The 21126-nt window shown below is 38.2% G+C and overlaps 1 protein-coding gene across 12 annotated transcripts in view; it reads left to right on the top strand.

Annotated features, from left to right (window-relative positions):
- Positions 1–21126, top strand: part of St7 (suppression of tumorigenicity 7) — a 256603-nt gene that overhangs the window by 206656 nt on the left and 28821 nt on the right. For 6 of the 12 annotated variants that reach the window (XM_074064495.1, XM_074064494.1, XM_074064490.1 and 3 more), the window contains 2 exons: positions 9646–9718; positions 11136–11238. In XM_074064495.1, coding sequence (XP_073920596.1) covers positions 9646–9718; positions 11136–11238 — 176 coding nt within the window. Of the gene's footprint in view, positions 1–2510; positions 2547–9645; positions 9719–10450; positions 10587–11135; positions 11239–21126 lie in introns of all 12 variants that reach the window. The other 6 variants (XM_074064492.1, XM_074064489.1, XM_074064491.1 and 3 more) reach the window with 3 other exon arrangements.

The following is a 21126-nucleotide window of genomic DNA, read 5'->3' as shown; positions in this document are numbered from 1 at the left end:
TTGTTCATTTGTTTTCCATTTTTGTTTGAGTGGTTCATGGCACTAAAAGTGTCTCTGAAGGCCACACGTGTTGGGAGCTTTAAGAATGTCTGGTAGAGATAATATTAGTTTGTTGCCTGACCAAGGAAAGGGATATAGGTTGAATATCCCATATTCAAAATGCTTGGCACCAGAAATGCTTCAGAATTTGGAATTTGGAATATTTGCATGGTTGACCATCCCTAATCTGAAAATCTGAAATAAAAAATTCTCCAGAATTCAAAGCTTTTTGAGTGGCATTTAAAAAGTTTTGGATTTGGGACATTTGGATTTTGGATTTATGAGTTAGGAATGCTCTACCTACACTTGGAAATTCATACTGTGAAAGGATTACAAAGTAATTAGGACAGTTTCTTTCAAAATATTTATCAGGGGTCTAGCAGATCCATATTATGTTAAAGATACTAACTTTTAGATGCTTCTGGATTCAGAGATGAATATATCCTATTTTGTGTCACCAAGTTTTCACTGTAGTGAAGAAAGATATTAAACACACAAAAAACCCAAGTGACATGTTTAATGAAGATGAATGAGTTCACAGTGCATCTGTTTGGAACATGCTGTGGGCAGTTCTCACAAAGAAAGTCTTTGACTTCAAACCATGTCCTCTTCATCTCAAACCCCTGTGTACTAAGGTAGTCATTTGGAACATCTGTGGTCAGTGAGTGAAACAGTAGATGGAGATGACACTATGACATGATGTCCTCATTTGTGAGGTGGCTGGGGATTTGTTTATCTGCTGAATGCTACTCTTGTAAGTGTTTTAGAATCATAGATCTAATCATAGATCTATCATAGATAATGTAATCATAGATTGCCCTCTCTCATGCACAGGAACAGTAACTGCATCTTGATTGTTGTTATTGGTAGATGAACAAAAGAAATTACACCAAAAAGATTATTACTAAAAAGTTTCATCCTATCTAAAGTTTTGCTTCATGCTTTTTCTTTCAAGATTATTGCATTGAATTTTTGCTATTACAAGTCGTTCTCCTAAAATAACCTCTTCTTTCAGCAGCACTATTTTATTTATTTATTTTTATTATTGTTTTTTTTTTTTTCATATGTGCATACAATGTTTGGGTCATTTCCTCACCCCCTCCCTTACCCCACCCCCCGCCTCCCTCTCCCCCCTACCCCCTCACTACCTGGCAGAAACTATTTTGCCTTTATCTCTAATTTTGTTGAAGAGAGAGTATAAGCAATAACAGTTGAGGTAAGGATAGCTATACAGGGAGTTGACTTGCATTGATTTCCTGTGCATGTGTGTTACCTTCTAGGTTAATTCTTTTTGATCTAGGCTTTTCTCTAGTTCCTGGTCCCCTTCTCCAGTTGCTTTAAAGTATCTGCTTTAGTTTCTCTGCGTTGAGCAGCACTATTTTAATAAAGGGTCTTTGAGGAGCCAGGAGAAGTATGGCTTGCCTTTCTTGTTTCTAGCCAAAGAATTCTTCTACTTTTCTTCAACATTGTTTCAGTTTTTACTGTTTTTTTTTTCCTTCCTGTCCCACTTTTTCATTCCACTGCTATTTCAAATAGACGTCTAGATTAGAGCACCAATACAATTTCATGCATCTTCCTAGACCACCACAAGTAAAGATAAATATAGTACACACATGTTGAGAAAAAACATATTTCTGATGCCCTCTTAAAACAACCATCATTTTTTTCTTTCCTTTCTTTCTTTTCCTTTCTTTTTTTTGCAGTGGGGTTCTCCTATGTAGCCCAGGCTAGCCTAGAACTCAGAATCCTTCTGCTTCAGCCTCCCAAGTGCTTGAATTACAGGTGTATGCCACATTGCCTGGCTGGGCATATATTTCTTTATCTGAAAAAGAAAAAGATTTTGGGAATAATGACCTTGGTAGTCCTGGGCTGTTGTTCAATTCTTTGCCTTATCTTATGGTAGTACTATTTGGAGCAGAAAACATTTAAAAGAAGTTGTAGATATTCATTTTATTTTCTATTTCCTTTAATATATTTGGTTTTTAAAAGAATTTCAGCAAATAAAATCCCAGGAAATTCTAGAAAATATGATCATGTGGTTTATAAGCATTTAGGAAAGAAAGAGATGACTGAAAAATCTAACAAAGATATAATAAAGTATTGGTACCAAGTCAGAAATAGTGGATATGAATGTATTTATAGTCTATCAAATAGTATTTAAATGTGTATCCTATTACTTTAAAAAGCCCCTTTCTTTCATGTTTCTAAATTGGAGAGATGCCATACAAGTGTTTATGTCCTTAAACAAAATATTTGGTAATGTTTTTAATCCTATCCTTTTAGATAACATGGAACAATGTGATCCTAATACCTAATTAATAAGTTGTTGTACATGCATCATTGCAGAGAATTATAAATTAATGGTGATGTCTTGAATTCTATTCTCAGATTTTCTCCTTGGCATTATTATTTTAAATTCGGGTTTTTTTTTTTTTCTTCTTCTTTGTTTCTCTTTTGTTTCTTTCTTATAGGCTGGCCTGGAACTTGCAATCCTCATGGCATTACAGGTGTGTGTCACCATGCCCAATTATCAGTATGTTTTTAATCAGATCTTGGTACCATGACAGCACAGTTAAAGATCATGTTCCATAGAGATGACTCATTTATTGTAGCTGTGAGATATTGGCATATTTTTTAACCATTCTATTCCCCATTTTCCCCTAACAAATCCTTTCACATTGTGTTACCCTGAGGATTAAATAAGATGATGTGTGCAAGTGATTAATACCAGTGCCTTCTTCTCATTCCTCAATACATGTCTGTAGTAATTTGATGGTGGTAGTGATCATATAAGGAGGAAGGTATGCTTATGAAATGAATAAATGGAGCAAAGCTGTGGGCGGTAGCTTGAATCAGGAAGATGACTAATATTCTGGACTGTTGTGCTGAATCCATTAAAAATTTAATGGTACAGATTTGAGTTTTAGGACTTAAAACTTAATAGAGTCAAACACGAAATCATGCCTGTAGGCTTTCAAAATTTCAGAAAATTTTCATGAGAGAGAAGAGAACTGACTTTCTGAAATAAGTTTGAATAGAACGATTTCATTGGTCATGCAGTCACAGGTACAAATGAGGAGTCACGGCTGCTAAATCCTAGGATACCAGGGCCATCCTAGCTGGCAGTCAGAGAGGCACCCTGGCCTTAATTCCTCAGACTGCATACTTCCCCTGAGTCTTTATTGGTCAGGTTTGGGATATGAGAGGATTATTTACATTTCTAGTTCTCATATTTTTGACATCACCTGTGTCCCAGTAATAAAAATAGGTGAGATGTTCTAATAAATATGTTAATGGAGGAACTAGAGGTATCTATCCTGGAATAGATTGGTATAGAGGAGGTATTTTAACCATCTTTGTGTTTGAAAGGCTGACTTCAGAAATAATCACTTTGTTTTGTTATGGAAGGCAAAATTAGTGATTTTTACATAAGTATTCATAGAGAAAATGGAATGGGGCAGAACGACAAAAGGCAGGTAAAATAGACAATTAGATTGGTAAGAAAAGACAGCTTCAGGTGACCACAGATTGTAGGGATTTTAGAAAAAAATGAGGTATACATTGCATATAGTAATGTACAAACCTTAAGTAAAGGGAGGAATGACTTTTTACTTATGTATACACCCATGTGACCACCACCCAGAATGAAACACAAAACTTTCCATCATCTCAGAAGGTTGCCTCATACCTTCTTCCAGCCAATACCTTCCCCTCTAGCCCAGAAGTAACCATTTTTCTGATCTCTGTCATCAGATATTAATTTTGAAAACTTTCATGCAAATACATTAGGATACTAGTTAGCAGTTTCAAATGAAGTTAAATATCTGCCTTCTGATCTAGCAATTTCCATTTCCAGTTATGTATTGAAGAGAAATGAGTAGTTTTCTTTTTAAGTTTACACAAGAATGGTCACAGCAGCCTTATTCGTAATAGCCTAATGATGGAAAAACAGCCCAAATGTCCACTAGAAAGAGAATAGAGAGGTATATATTTATATACACACAATGAATAGTACTCAGCAGTGAAAAAGAATGAAGTATTAACACAGGCTGTTATATGGAAAAATCTCAAAAATGCCATGCTAAGTGAAAGAAGCCAGACACAAAAGAATATATACTCTGATTCCACTTGTATGAAGTTCAAAAGTGTAGCTTTTGAAAGACTTCCATTATAATTTGACTTTGCATGCCTAACACACTGGGGGAAATTTCTTACCCTTTCAGAAAAGAACTTGTGTAAACACAAGATAATAAAGAAGTAGAAGGAAAACTAAGCTAATTCCAGGAGCTCAACTTTGCATAAAGGAGAAACATTTGTTTAGCATTTCTTATTTCTGAAATGAGTGATGGAATTATGTGATAACTCTTTTCTTTTGTTTTCTCTTTGAATTTCAACTCTTTGTCTTGTTCTGGTGCTGGGGATTGGACTCAGGTCCTTGTTTATACAAACACTTTTCCACTGAGCTACACCTCAGCCCAAATTCTAATTGAGAGGACTTTTAGGTAACAATGAGAGCTAAATGTGACTGATAAAACAAAAAGATACTGTGGGATTAGTCTGTTCCTATAAAGCCAACTAGATATTTTACTTAGAATGATTTTTGAGTCTCTGCATTAAATTTTGAACAAATCACAAGCAGTATTGTAAAGCAGATTTCGTTGTTGTTCTCTGCTCAAAAACTTCCAATACAACAATTTTCATTACTACTGATAGTTACCATCTTCATTGTATTGTTTTATCCATTTCCTTAGTGGTAAAAGCATGAAATCATAGTAGACAGATAAAACCATAGAGAACAGATCAGTCTTACCAGGAAACATGGGAAAAGACAGGGAGAATACAAAAAGGGTAGCACAGAGAAGTTTCTTTGTGGTGATGGAACAGTTCTGTATCTTGGTGGTGGTAGTGTTACATGAATCTAGATATCGGGCAAAATTGCATAGAGATGCAAACTTAAATGCATTTGAAGTGTGACAAAAATATAAGGTCTGTAATTTACTTATAGCAATGTCAGCTTTTTATTTTTGATACTATACCATGATTACATAAGATGTCACCATTGGGGGAAGCTGAGTGAAACATTCCTGTGAACCTATAAATTACCACAAATTAATAAGTTTGAAAGTTATAATAGGCAACAATGATCAGTCTCAACTTGCGTGGGGGTGGGGGATATGAATGAAAATGTAGGGCTCATGGAACAAGTAGCCTATAATAAATTTTCCCCTACAGGGTTTTCTCTTTTTTTTTTGCAGTACTGGGACTTGAACTCAAGGCCTTCACCTTGAGCCACTCCACCAGCCCAATTTTTTGTGATAGAGTTTTTCAAGATAGGGTCTCATGAGCTGTTTGCCTAGGCTGGCTTCAAACTGTGATCCTGATCTCTGCCTCCTGAATGGCAGGCATGAGCCATTGGCGCCCAGCCAGGGTTTTCTAAAAATGAGCTACGATATCAGTTTTTGACTGTGTTTTGGATGTTAAATAGTTGTTAGATTAAAACATGTTAATTAAGTTAATGTCCTGTAGGACTCACACTGAGGAAGGATCACACCAACTTTCACAAGGGTGTTAAATTGTTATATATCTGATAGATCTGTAGGCTGACATTGCTTCCTACTTTTCTCTGACTGGTTCCACCAGTGTATTTGTCCATGAACTTGCTTCAGACATTTTATAGAAACAGAATTCTTCCCTTTAGTATCATTATTACCCCTTTAAAATCTAGTTATTACATGTATATCATGGGAAACTTTGGAAATAAAGAAAAGCAGTAGAAAAAATGCCTATAATCCTACCACCTGGGAAAAACACTATTGACACTTAGTATATTTTAGTCCAGTTCTTTTATTTTAGTCTAATTCTTTTATCTCTTTATGTGTAAATGCTTCTAAAATGATTATTAACACACACTGTTTTGTAAATGTATTTTACTTATTGGTATGTGTACAATGCAACATTTCCCCAGATCATTCAGTACCTTTCCTCCACATGATTTAATGACTCCTTGGAACCATACCCTGAATATGTACAACTTAACCAGTTTCCTATGCTTGAAAATTTAGGCTATTTCCAGTTTTCCACTACTAAAAACAATGTTGTGATGAGCAACTGTTATGCACATTCATAATTATTTTCTTATACTTAAGTCTTAGAATTGGAATTTCTGGGTTGGAAAAACATAAAAGCTTTCAACTTACATTGTTAAAGTACTTTGCAGAAAGATAAGCATCAACTTAAAAAATAAAAGTTGTAAACCAAAACCTTATTTGAACAGCAAGATGTTCTACGTGATAGGAAATTTAGGATCTGTTTCTTTGGAGTGATTTATTCTTCTTTAGAAACAAATTGTCATTACCAATAGATGCATTGTTTTTTATAAAATTAAAAGGAAAATATTATAAATAGCTAAATAAACAAGTTTTGCAAAAATATTTCACTATTTTCAACTTTTTTTTAATAATGAGAATAAAGTAGACTTCTAGCATAAAAGGATGACAAATGGAATGAGCATATCACTAATGAGAAATGGAGTATTTTATAGAGCTACAGTTCAACCTACCCTTGTTTGATATTAAAATAAATTTTAGGTTTTTAAGCATTATTCCTGCACATGCACCATTTAATTTATATACAATAAAGGCATAGAGAAGTGAACATTTTTTAAATGGAAAAAATGTCCTAGTATTCACAGTGTTGCCCAATCCTGTTGTGTTTGAGTTGTGAATACTCACTCTATGGACAATGGGAAATATAGTTCTGGATTTAAGCCCTCCCTTTGTTAGGCATCTCTAGTCCTTTGCTGGAACACATCAGTTGTATCTTTTTTTGAATTTCCAACTGGCTTAAAGTGTGTTTCATTGATTAGGTAATCATCAAAACACATTTTGATCTTTCTCATTGAGAAGCTGAATCTTAAGAGGTTTTATTTAGTTTATCAAAGGCTTTGTCTTTTGCTGCAGCCTTCAAGTGCTTATGATCATTGTTTTCAGCCTCAGTCCTTTCCTCAGGCTTTTAATTGGTCCCCATGCCCTCAGAAAGCTACCAGCTTGGTATAGAATGAAAACAAATCCTACCCGTTATTGCTTATACTTTCTCTTCAACAAAATCAGAGATAAGGGCAAAATAGTTTCTGCCCGGTAGCGAGGGGGATGAAAGAGGGGGGCGGGGGAGAGGGAGATAAATGACCCAAACATTGTATGTGCATATGAATAAAAAAAGAAAACAAACAAATCCTACCAAGAATAGTGGAAACAAGGCATGGGTAATTCTTTAAAAGTATAAGCTTTCTTAAAATCCTGAACTTTTAAGTATAGTATGTATTACCTACAGTTTTTTATTAGCTTTTAATAACAATCATTGAGTAGTCCCTAGGAAACAAGATTTTTTTTTTCTGTATTGATTTTTTATGCTGACAAATGCATAAGTCTGATGTCCTTTTCTTCTTCATCACAAACACCCCATTCTGTAATGTGTATAATGGTGAGATTTGCTTGAATATAGTTTATGAGATCCAGATTACAAAGACCTCTTTCCCTTTCAGTTCTGTGCTGTGTTGGCTGGGTAGAGAGGGAAGGAGAAAAAGAAACCTTATCATGACGAGCTAGCAGATCTGAAGATGGAGGACCATTTTGTCCTAAGGGCTGTCCTCCCAGGAAGTTGATTTAGGAGAAGTTTATATAAGAGATATGTGGTTACAGGCTGTGTACCTTCTCACAGGTGAAGGTTTGTAGCTAAATGATGCACATCTGATTATAATCAACTAGTCAGGAGGTGCTTTTCAGTTCTATAGATATCATGAGCAAAGATCATTAATTCCTGAAGTACCAAGGCAAAACCCCCTTGGACTATCAATATACACTATAATAAAATGAAGAGCAGGAGGGAAAAATAGGTCATTTCTGGGAGTGGGTACCAGTGGGACATGGGTGGGTAGACACAAGGAGAGGGGGAATGAGGGTGAATATGGTAGATATATTTTGTATCCATATATGAAAATAAAAGAATGAAAACCTGTTGAAATTGTTCTAAGAAGGGTGGGGGGGAGAAGAGGGAGAATGATGGAGGGGGTAAATCTAATTAAGATATATTGTAAGCACATATATAAATATCACAGTGTATCCCCTTGCACAACTATTATATGCTAATAAAATTTTTTAAAAAGATTATTATTTCCTTGTACTGTTCTTGGCACTAGTTTTCCAACTAGCAGTTTCTGACAAAGTACACAGTAAATCAGGTAGTGGTGGGTAGAGGGGTAGTTGCCTCAGGCTCTATTGCTGATCAGGAAAGACAACATACTTCAGTTGATTGTTGTCAAAGAGGAGGGTCCTATGAGGTTAAATAGATAATGGGATGCTCAATGCTTGGCTTCAGTATTTTCTGATTGTATTTTATTGATATCATTAAAATTTCCTTCAAAGAGAAATTTTTCAGGCTAGAATTGTTTGTAAATACATATTATTAGAAGAAGAATAGTTTTCTGATGCTATTGACTAAATAATTATGGAGCTTTATTGTTCAGTCCTGTGCTATAATCCCTTTTAAGTTGAAAACAGCTCTGTTTTCAGAGCTGTTTATAGGACATTCCAGAAGAGTTCCTGTACCCTAGAGTGAAGTTTGCAGCAACTGAGGATGGCATATTTTTACATGTTTTGAATTAAGAAAGTATTTGAGCTGTAGCATAAATTTGGTTACAAGTGTTAAAGAAATACTCATTCTATTTTGGAAAGAATGGAATTACAATTTAAACACAGATATTGTATTTCACCCAAAAGGACTGTCCTCTTTGAGTTTACCTACTCTTCATTGTACCTTGTAAATTTGTTCTCTTACCTGCCACCCCTCCATCTGAAATTTTCTGTAAAATTGTAAGGAACTGTTTTTCTGGATGACAAATTAGGCTTCATATGAAAGGAGCTTTGTCATGGATTTGAGTATATAAAAATTGTATACTTTCTTAAGGATTTTATATCTATCTCTTTATAGAGATAGATATATAAATTTATAAACAGTATGTGTATCTATCTCTCTATATAAATCAGTATATCTTCTTGACTTTGACTTTTTATGTTTTTAACGAGCACTACTAAAAACTGAATATGAACTTCTTGACATTTAATCCAAAGGAAATTTGGTTTAAATCTGATCACTAAAGAATAATTTATTTGAATGTTTAGGGAGTTTTAAAATTTGGGCAGTTTTTTCTTCACTTCAGTTTTTCATATGCCTGTTGAGTAATTTTTATAACTGATAAAGAGCTCTTATTTACTTTTCATGTCATGGGTATTTTTACAAAAATAACTAAACTTATATATATCTATTTTCTGTTTAAACTCAACATGAAAATGCAGTATTTTAAAATAGAAGATGATTACTGAAGAATCAGCCTGGTAGATTTTAAGCATAAATTATTTATAAAAATAAGCATTATGTGTAGTTTCATATACTACTTTGATATAATAAGATAGAACTGAAGTTCTTATGTTATGCTTAAACTACTTTAAATTTGTACTTATTTGATTTACATCATTAAAAGTCTTGTGTAATAAAAATCATTGTTCTTTCTACTGCAGACTTACAAGTTCTCACTTTGTTTTTCTCTAACAGATATAAGCTTACCAAAGTCAGCAACAATATGCTACACAGCTGCCTTGCTCAAAGCAAGAGCTGTCTCTGACAAGTAAGTGAGTGGTACTTGTGTGGTACTGAATGCCTGACCAGACTCAAGGGGATGAGTTGCCCTTGAGGCTTTCTCTGGAAGTTTCTCTTAGTCTATGACACCCTGCTTATGAGCATGCATTTTTCAAAATCTGCTGATCTTTTCTTTCACTACTAGAAGGAGGCAATTTATATCCCCAGGTATTGTAAGGGTATGTGGGTCCCTAAAAAGAGACTTATATGAAATTCCATACCTCTGAAGTGACTTTTTATTATTTACTATTATTTTTTGCCAGACTATAAATACCAAAAGGCCTACTTGGAACGTAACACAAAATGCTGTCCTTTTGCATATTCCTCTTCCTCCAGCAGTCCATGGCTGGGTAATGCCTTGTGGCAGTGCAGATGGTCAGGTCCCATTCTTTGCCTCATGAACTCCAGATTACTTCCCCACTTAGGGTCTGTTTGCTTTGTCCTATCTTGGTGGGATATTTGCCATTTTATTCAGGCAGGTGATTATGGCATATGGAGCTTTTATACTGATCCAAGGATGATGGGCAGGTGAAAGAGCACAGGTGGCCTAACTGCTTTTGAGTTCATAAACACTTCCTACACTTCCCCAGTATAATCCCTGCGTAGCATCGCAAAGCAGAGAACAGGAAAACAGCTAATGCTGTGTCAGACAGGTTTGCTGTTAAGTGTGTGTGCACTTTAAGACCGAAGTAATTTTCTTTCATTCTTTTTTATCCTGTAGATCGCCAGTACCTACTGCAACATCTTTTCTCCCTACACAGCGACTCCAGCTTGGGAGGGCAGGGCCAGGGTTGTCACAGCTTCCCCTGTGGTGTCTGCCTGCCAAGCACAGCTCTGGAGTTAGCCCTGGGTGTGAGGTGAGAAAGAGATTGCATGGTCTGGTTTTTTTCATTCCCTGGGGCAGGTGTCTTGCCCACAGTTTGGGCATGCACACCCCCTGCCAAATGGCCCAAGCAGGCTTGCCTGCTGCCAAAGCTGCTGTAACCACATCACAGCACTGATTGGGTGGGGAGCCTCCTTTGAAATTGCCCCCAGTTCTGTTTTTAACCAAGTGCGCTCTTCTGTAACCTAGTTTTCTCTTTTTCCTACACTGTCTGCCCTTGTAGTCCTCCCCTCTGCCCCTGCCTAGGAGGTACCTTGTAGAAAATTTAGATTAGCCATTTAGACAGAGACATGTCAGCTGAATTTAATTCCTGCCGCCGTAGATGCAAGCACTCTTTCTGCTTCTGCTGGGGTTTTTGTTGGCCTCAGTCTAAGGGGTCACTCAGAGGTTTGTGTAGTGGAAGTTTGGAGAGCTCGTGCCATTGGCTCACTGGTTTTATGGGGCCTTGATGTATAGATGCCTCTCTGGGTGGATGCCTGAGCAGTGGTCCCAACTGGATGGTGTGTGTCTTTCTGCTTTCCAGATTCTCTCCAGAGGCTGCATCTCGGCGGGGGCTGAGCACAGCAGAGATGAATGCAGTAGAGGCCATTCATAGAGCTGTGGAATTCAATCCTCATGTGCCAAAAGTGAGTATGTGAATTCCCCCAAGAAGATGGTTATGATAGCAGAGAAAGCATTCACTGACCACAGTGATGCTTCCCCAGTATTCCCGGTTATAAAGTAGCGCATTGCAACCAACAAAGTTGGGACCCTGTACAGTTTATAAGCATGAAGCCTCCTCTTTAAGCAGAAGCTACCCCTGAGTGACCTTGGCGTTAGCATTTGAATTTCACATAATAAGGTAAATTGATAGACTTTGTCTAGGCAAGCCAGGTCAGGAAGTCTGAAATTGGCAAAAAGGGGAGATCCTGAGGGTTTGATGTGTTCGACAGGAGTTTCACACCAGTTATAGTCTTACATAAACCAACTATAGGAAATAAATCTTGTTGTCAATAAAACTCGTAAAAAAAAATACCAAGTATTGTGACATTCCATGTCTCTAGTCAGTACTGGCAAGAAAATAAGAGGGAAGGCTTCAAAGTATATAGCATTTTGAGTTGTGAGTGCCAATTTAATAGATACAGCAGGAAATATTTGTTTTAATTGTTAACAGCATAGCTTACCGATTTATAGGTAATCAGTATTTCTCATGTATTTTTTTTCCTGAGGGATTTTAAGGGAATAAAATCAGGTCAGAGGATATTTCTATAATCTTTTATTCAAGAGATAGATGTTTATGTAGGATTAAACTGTTTAAATACCTGCTCTGTGATAGTAGGTAGCTGAGGGTCAATTTCAGTCTCTTGATGTTAAGTGCATGGTAGCCTCTTAAGAAACTATTCCTGCCAGGAGCTGAGTGTCTTCTAGCTACTCAGAAGGCAGAGATCAGGAGCTTCACAGTTCGAAGCCAGCCCAGGCAAATAGTTCGTGAGACACTATCTTGAAAAACCCATCACAAAAATAGGGCTGGTGGAGTTGCTCAAGGTGAAGGCCCTGAGTGCAAATGCCAGTACCACAAAAAAAAAAAGAGAAAGAAAGAAAGAAACTATTCCTTCCATTCACATTATATATTACAAGGGTCATCCTTAGCAGATGTCCCATGTTCCCGGTATCTCCAAAATCCTGGGGTCTCCATTATAGCTTTGTCTTCACCCTCACAGCTTATGCCTTACCCTCTCAGGAAATGCTTTTAGGATCTGGGCCCTGCCACACATTGCCTGGCCTCCTGGTCTTCCTTTGAAATCAGGGTTGAAGCTTCCATGACCCCATACTCTTCCATTCTGCATACCTGCAAAACCAGCAGGGCAGAAGAAGCCAAGGTCTTCCTCTACCTCGAGTAGCAGTCACTTTGAACCACAGCTACAGCAGCCTCAGAACACCTGAATGACTGAACGTGGTGTAAAACTTACCTAGGTGTCCCTGTGCAGGCAGGGTTCTTCTCAAAGCAAAGTATTTCAACTAAGTTTAAACCTTAGTAGCCCTAAGCTTGGGATGGATAGGGTCTGGCTAATTCCCGAGATGCCCTCTTTCCTGTTGTCCTGATGCAAAGTACCTAGCTTCTTTCTAATGGTCCAGTTTTACTTTCCTTGAGCCCAACTTTATACATGGTTCTTCCCTAGGCAAACTGTAAGTTTCTCAGACCTTTTTGCTCTGCATTTTGCTTACAATTCTTACTGTAAACTTGACTAAAAGGAACTAGCAATAACTAGTAACTAGCCACAGCCTGGACACTGAGCTGCCTTAGTTGGATTTTTTTATGGACAGTACTGGGGTTTGAACCCAGGGCTTTCTGCTTACTAGGCAGGTACTCTACCACTTGTGCCTGATCACAAATCACCTTTAAATTTAGCCTCATATACAGTCAGGGGAATGGACAAAATGTAGACAGGTTCTTTGCTACAATGTAACATGAATGGCCTCTAGTCTAATTCCCAGTTGAATCCTTATTTCCACCTGAAACCTCATGAGCAGAGTCTTTGCTGTCCACAGTTTTTATTGTCATTCTTGAATTTTGAATTTGTCCCAGAATTACCCATTACACTCTGCTTACAGTATTCTAGGATTTCTCTAGCCTGCTTCTAAAACCTTTTTCAAATTTATCCCACAAAGTAGTCAAAGGCTTCTGAAGCACATTACTAGGTAGTCACAGCAGTGACCCCTCTTCTCTGGTTCCAATTTTTTATATTACTGAGACTTTTCATCACTGTAACAAAATACTTAAGAAACAGCTTTAAGGGAAGAATTATTTATTTTGACTCATGATTTCAGTCCATTATGATGGAGAGAATGTGGCAGAGTAAAACAGCTCACATTTTGGCAGCCAGGAAGCAAAGAGAGAGAGAATGGGAGAGGGAGAGAATGTCTACACTGACTTTCTCCTTTTTCTTCTTTTATTCCATCTGTGCTCCCAGCCTTTGAGATAGTGCTGCCCACATTCTGGGTCTTCTCTTTAGTTTGTCTTCTCTGAAAATACCCTTACAGATACGCTCAAAGGTGTGCTTTACTAATCTCCTAGATGCTTCTCAGTCCAGTCAAGTTAATAACCTAGATTAATCAGCAAAGATAGGGTACTATGTACACTGATTCTCAACCACTTTGCTTCACTGGAGATTGTGCTGAGGGGAATCTTCTTCATTTCTTCACATTTACACAAGGTAAGGTCCCAGTAAGTCATGGTCTCATCTGTTTAGAATTAGCCATAAAATTCTGGTACACATGTACTATATGCAGGATGCTCTAAACATCTATTATACATGTTGCTGTTTGTTGAACTTCTTTCTAATATTGGAACAAACATTCTCATGCACACAAATTGGTGCCTTTGTAGGCAGAGAATAGCCTTAATTCTAATGAGATGAAGTAAAGTGTATAAACTCTTAGGCTAATGTTGTAAGAAGGGACCTTAAAAATCATGTAGGTCACCTTCCCATCCTAAGCTTGACTGTCTCTCCATAATGCAATTATTTTTATTATTGATCACTATACTAAATTACACGTACCCTCTCATTTTCTTCATAACAACACTGTGAGATATATACTGTTATTATTCATATTACACAGATGAAGGCACAAAAGATTTGTAGAAGTAATGTGCTCTGGGTCATGCAGCAAATATATGACACAGCATGAATGGCTTCTGGATTATCTGCTTTTAAATATCACCCTCCACTGTCTCTCAGATCAGAGGACAGAGCCTAGGCTTAAACCCTTCAAATGAGGTTAGGCACATTGCATCCCAAGGCGTTCCATTCCTTCTTGATAATTCAGATTTCTTCAAGTTAATAATGTCATCATTTCTATGGCTTCTTTTCTCTATCATAGGAAGTTGTCAGTACCACACCACAGGTATTTTCAGCATCTATGTGCTGTTCTACCTAATTACAATCTATTCAGGTAGACAGAAATACCAAATATAATAGCCGAGAACTGCCTTCTATAAATTTCCAGCGTAGTTTCACTTGGTGTCTAATTAAGCACAAGTCTGCTGGTAATATTCTACCATCCAATGATAATCATTAGCTATTTCCCCAGTAGAGTGCAAGAACTCTGAGGAACTCTATTCACCTGCAAGGATGAGGAGTAAGGAATGTTGCTCCTTGCCACACCACAGGGCTGGGAAACAAATAAAAGCAAAAAGCCACAGGTCTCTATAGGGAGAAGAGCCTATTAATCAGGGAGTTAGATGATAAACTTGAAGAAGATTAGTAAGGAGAAAGAACGCACATAGACTTAGCATTACAAAAACTGCAGCCGTGCTCTCCACCTCCCATAGAAGAAGATAGCAACTCTTTGTAAGGGGTTCTTCAGGACCCCTCAAAATCTAACTCTACTTATTTTTCATTTTTCTCAGCATCTTCTAAACAGTCTTTTCATCATTCCAGAAACATCCTCCCCTCCTTCCCTCTTTGCTTCTTCAAAGGAAACCTACTCATTCTTTACCCCCTCACCCACACACTACCATTAAATTCACCACCAGGAGGCCTGTGCCTTCCTCATCAGAATTTATTTTTTCCCTCTCTGTGGTCTCTAGTTGGTTTAGTACTTGCTATTTACCTCTTTGGGGGGAATGTTTGTGGGTTTCATGATATTAATGCTACTGATTTTCAAGAACTGAGTACACAGTCCAAGTAAACAAAAAAACCTCTTCAGTTTTTTCCTGTTTAATGAGATTAAAATAGAAATACAATTACAGAAAAATTTTACTCATGTTATGCTGAACAAATGGAGAGCTACCCTCATCTCAGTTCTGTACCTTTATTTTTGTATTATACTTTATTGTATTTGGGTTTTTTTCCCCTACAAATACAGTTCCTCACCTACCCTGCTCTTCCTTAGCATTTTTGAGATTTGCATTGGGGTACGAGTCTGAGTTAGCTAGTACTTCTGTCCTCTTAGCACTATGACTATACAGAAAGACGTTCCCTGAGAAGAGACACTGTTTTTGTTTTGGAGGATGTTATCTTGACTCCTTCAGGGTGGCAAAGATAAAACTTTCCATTTTCGGACCAGTTTCATAAAAAGGCTAAACTATTTGTTACAGGAAGCACTAGATATATTTTTACTATGTAGTGGCATTATAAAAATAAAATCTTTTTTTATATTAGGGAAAAGTATAAAGAAATAACCTTAGCTACTCTAATACTATTTCCTTCTAGCCTTTTTTCTATGCATTTTAAATACTTATATTTTCATATTTTACAAATTAGTATGGAGCTTACATTAATTACTTTTTTTGTTGTGGTGACAAAATACCTGACATGATTTAAGAAAGGGAAAATTTTGATTTATTTTGGATCATGGTTTCAGTCCATGGTCACTTAGCCTCAGGTGCTTGGGCAGAATATCATGTCAGCATGATACTCATGCTGGAGGACCTTCTTGACCTCATTGTGAAAGGAAACATAAAAAGAGAACACAAGAAGGAGCCAGGGAAAGGTACCCCAAGGACCCACCTTCAGTGACTTACTTCCTCCGGCTAGACATCCACCTCCTAAAGTTACTAGAACCCACCAAAATAGTACAACTAGCTAGGGACCAAGTATTCAAAACACAAGCCTATGGGGAATACTTCCTATTCAGACCATAACAGCTCTGGGACTATATGATTAGGGATTAGCAATATATTTATCCTAGCTGAGGGAAAATCATCAGATTTCCAGAATATTTAACCATAAAAGCAATATCCTTCAACTTAACATTTCAAGTCCAACTCTTTTATCCATGTGCCTTCAAACCCTTTTAAGATATTCTCTGTAACGGTTTTCTAGATACTTCTTTTTGTGTGTATGTCATTTAAAAAAAGGACACATGAGACTTACCCTCTTAAATGTTTGAATATACAGTAGTGTAAACTAGATGCCCCTTGTTGTATGGTAGATCTTCTTCATCTCATATGATTGCAACTCTTCTCCATTGAGCACCAACTCCCCCCTTACCCTCCATCCAGTCTCTGAAAACCACTTTTCTACCTTCACACTTCTTTTTTATATCTTGAGGAGCTTCTAAACTGTTTTTATTAATCATTGCACCATTTTACATTCTCACCACAGTGCACCAGGCTTCTAACTTCCCCATATGCTCCCTAAAATTATTTTCTTCATAGTATTTGTCCTAATGTATGTGTAGTAAAATCTCATTGTGGTTTTGATTTGCATTTCTCTGTTGTTTAGTGATGTTGAGCATCTTTTCCTATACCAGTTGGCCATTTGTATGTCTTCTTTAGAGAAATGTGTGTGTAATCCTTTGCTCATTTAAAAAATCAAGTTTTGAGAGTTCTGTTTTGTTTTTGCTACTGAGTTGTAGAAGTCCCTCATATATTTTAGATGTCATCTTCTTATTGGCTTGCAAATATTTTCTCTTGTTCTTTCACTCTGTTGATTGTTTCCGTTGCTATACAAGCTTTTCAGTTTTGTCTGTTTTTGCTTTTTTTCCCTTGTTCTTCTCAAGTCATAACTAAGAAGTTATTAACAAGACCAATGTTATAAAGCTTTTTCCCTGTTTTCCTCTATGACTTTTATAGTTTCAGGCCTTATATTTAGATATATTTAGATCTTTAATGCACTTCGATGGGTGTTTGTATGTGTGTAAGGTGTCAGAGGTTCAACTTTATTCCCTTACATGCAGTACAGTTTTTCCCAGCACCATTTGTTGAAGAGAATGATTTATCTGTTGACACCTATACTGTAAGAATCAAGTCGACACTACAGGTTAACTTTTCTAGAGAATCTCTTTGGGTATTAAGATTTTTTAGTCATGGGCCATGACTGAAATCATGTCAGTCAATAAGCAGGAGCCATTGGCTCATGCCTTTAATCACAGCTGCTCAGGAGACAGTGATTAGGATGATCTAGTTCAAGGCTAGTCAGAACAAAAAATTAAGTGAGAACCCCCCAATCTGAATCTGCAGGCTAGGTGTGATTGGTGCATGCCTATGATCTCAGCCATATGGGGACTCACAGGTAGGAAAGTCATGGTTCAAGACTAGCCCCAGGCAAAAACATAAGACCCTACCCCAAAAAAATAAGTAAAAGCAAAGCCAGGCACCAGTAGTCATGCCTGTAATCCTAGCTACTAAAGAGGCAAAGATTAGGGGGATCTAAGTTTGAAGCCAGCCCAGGCAAATAGTTCAAAACACCCTATCTTAAAAATGCCCAACACACACACAGACACAAAAAGCAGGGCTAGTAGAGTGGCTCAAGGTATAGGCCCTGAGTTCAAGCCCCACTACTGAAAAAATAAGTAAAAACAAAAGAAGTGCCAGGGGTGTGGCTTAAGTGGTAGAGTGCCTACTTAGCAAGTGCAAAGCCCTGAGTTCCAACCCTAGTACAATACCCCCACACCCTCCAACAAAAAGATTTTCCAGTCAGTAGTAGTATTTTCTTAGGTTAGACTTACAAATGGGAATTACGGAGTCACCCGTGGAAGCACTTAAAGGCTCTTGATATTTATTGCCAAGTTGTTTACACACAAAAAAAAGAATTGAAGCAGTTTATCCTCCTATGAGCAGGCAACTCCTACCTCATTTTATCACCATCATTGGGCACTGTTTTAAAAAGAAGAAAAAAAAAGCAAACATTTATGAATTTATTAAGTGTAAAGAGACTTTTGTTCCTTTCATTTGTATTTCTTTGCCAGTGCTATTAAGGTAGAACATTGTTAGCTGTTTGTATTAATACTTTTGTAAACTATCAGGCCCATTATGTAAATTCCTATCATTACTAGGGAAATACATTGAAAGTAATGGCTTCACAGGACTGATGACAAGTAAGTGGAATTATATCATAGAACTTATCCAGTATATACTCAATTCATATTGTCTCCCTTATCATCTCTTCCCTTTGATCTTAACTGCATTTTTGTGTGTACAGCCTGAGTGGCAAGATAGACTGGCCAGAACTGCATTATCAGGTACTTCTTGGGCACTCTAGCCTGTAGAAGGACCCGAGAGCCTAACAGTAGTACCACAATGCCTCTGACCTTGGGTGTACTCAGGGTCCCTTCATTTCTCCAGATTTGAGAATTTGAGGGGTGGCTGCAGTGTGTCTGGTTGCAGCTATGGTCTCTAGGGATCTGTTAGCTCATTGCTGCTTAGTAAGCCTGTTTCCAGTTTGTCTTCCTTTGAGCATGTACCATCCCTCCTCCTTGCCCCCTGCTCCTATCAGATCCTTCACCCCAGCACATTTGTTATCTAGGATGAAAATTCCCCATACTCAGGCCCCTTCCTCCTCTTCTTGTCCCCATGCTTTCTTAGGTAGAGAAGGTAAATCTGTTCTAGGTACGAATGAGGCTGTCTCATAAAGCATCTCTGCTTTTTCCACCTTCATTACCACTTCATTACTAAGACAGGATGTCCCTTGTTTTAATGAGCTTTCTGATACTATGATGAATACCTGAGATAACCAGCTTATAAAGAAAAAAGGACTGCTTTGCAAGCATGAAGCCTTGCGTTCAAACCCCAGTATCACAGAAAGAAAGAAGGAAGGAAGGAAGGGAAAGGGAAAGGAAGATAAGAAAAATAGATGAAAGGAGCTGGGCACTGGTGGCTCACACCTGTAATCCTAGCTACTTGGGAGGCTGAGATAAGGAGAATTGTGATTCAAGACCACCCTGGGCAAGACTCCATCTCAGCCAATAGCTGGACGTGTTAGGCCATGGCTGTTATCCTAAGCTATGTGGGAGGCTGTGGTATGGCGGATTGCAGCTCCAGGTCAGCCTGGGCAAAAAAGTGTGCAAGAGCCTGTCTCAATGGAAAAAACGTGGGGCATGCTGGCATGTATCTGTCATCCCAGCTGGCAGGAGAATTACCGACCAAGCCAGCATGGCCAAAAAGCAAGACCCATCTCCAAAATAACCATAGCAAGAAAGAGCTGGAGACATGGCTCAAAGAGTAGAGGGCATGCCTAGCAAGTGTGAGGCCCCAGTTTTAAATCTAGTACCACCAAAAATAAAAATGGGTTTTTCTGGCTCAGAGTTCTAAAAGTTAAGTCCTGATCAGTTGGCCCAATTGCATTTGGGCTTTTGGTGAGGCAGTGCATCATGGCAGCAGCACTGACAAAACCATTCACCTCCTGGCTGAGATTCAAAAGAGGAAAAGGAATGGGCTAGGGTTCCAATACTCCCTTGAAGGGAACTCTCCCAATGACCTACAGGGCCTCCCACTAGGCCTTATTATTACTTTCTCTCTCTCTCTCTCTCTCTCTCTCTCTCTCTCTCTCTCTCTCTCTGTCTTTCTGTACTGGATTTTGAACCCAGGGCCATGAGCTTGCAAGGTAGGCACTGTACTAGTTGACAATTTGAGCCATGTTGCCAGCCCAGGCCTACTTAGTGCTTCCACCATCTCCCACCAGTGCCAAGCTGGGGACCAAGCCTTTAATACATAGGCCTTTGAGGAACATTCCAGATTCCAGATCAAAACAATAGCATTGCCCCCTCTTAGGGCTGCTGAGCAACCCCTTTCTTTCCATGATTTTCCTATCTCAGCAAATTGTAGGGCAATTTTAACAGTCCCTAACACACACACACTGAACCTATCATTACTGGCTTCCCCAGCAAACTGTTTCCAGTTTCTATTAAGTTTTGACCCTTTTCCAAACTTTCCTTTACTGCTGATGAAAAAACAAGGAATTATTTGCTTTATTTATGTGGGTACATCCCACTGGGATTATACTGTTGAAGCGACACTGCACTACCAGCCTTAGGGCAGGAAGAGCTGTTTGAATGGAAGACATAGAGGTGGATGGGAAACCTCCAGTAGTGTGAGCTGTGTGATCAGAGGTTCCAGGAGCTCAGAATCATAGAGGAGGGAAGGGCTCACCTGAAAGCTGTCAGATGCTTCTTTCAGAGGAGATAGCAAGTTTGGATTCTCCCAGCCTTGGTGGCTTCTCAACCTCTCCTCTCTACCCTGGGGCTCAGAGTTAGTATCCATTTTCATTATCAGAGGGAACAATTCTCAAGCCCCCCAGAAGAGGAATTCCTTTTTATCCCCTCAACTGAAATCTACAGTTTGATAGGTCTTCTGTTAACCACAACATGTTTGAACTATATTTATTTTACAAGTATTACTCCATTTCAACAGAATAACCAGGAGGCATTGCACTAACTTTACTTCAGTATGAAGAGGGTAATCTTCCTGCCACTATCCATCAACCTTCGCATTCTCCAAAGGTGTCCCGTTCTGCAGTGTAGTCTTCTCTTCCCTCCCAGCAGTCCATTCAGCTATACTTAGTGAGTACCTACTATGCATCAGGCACTGGGGCACTGGTCACCATGGTCCATACTCTCAAGGAGTGTCAAGCCATTGAAAAGACAGACCAGAAGGTTCCCTGTGAGATAGGCAGCATGCTCCAGAATGCCATAGAAGGGAGGCAACCAGTTCACATTAAGAGCTGGGGTAGATGACCTTCTTGGTAGCTCCCAGAAGCCAGGGCGTATGCACTGCTGTAATAAACATTCTCCAAGTGTGCAGCACTGTGGGA

The sequence above is a fragment of the Castor canadensis genome, chromosome 2, assembly GCF_047511655.1.
Source record: "Castor canadensis chromosome 2, mCasCan1.hap1v2, whole genome shotgun sequence".
NCBI classification, from domain to species: Eukaryota; Metazoa; Chordata; class Mammalia; order Rodentia; family Castoridae; genus Castor; species Castor canadensis.
Note: the sequence above shows the minus strand (reverse complement) of the source record. Positions and strands in the feature narration are given on the sequence as shown.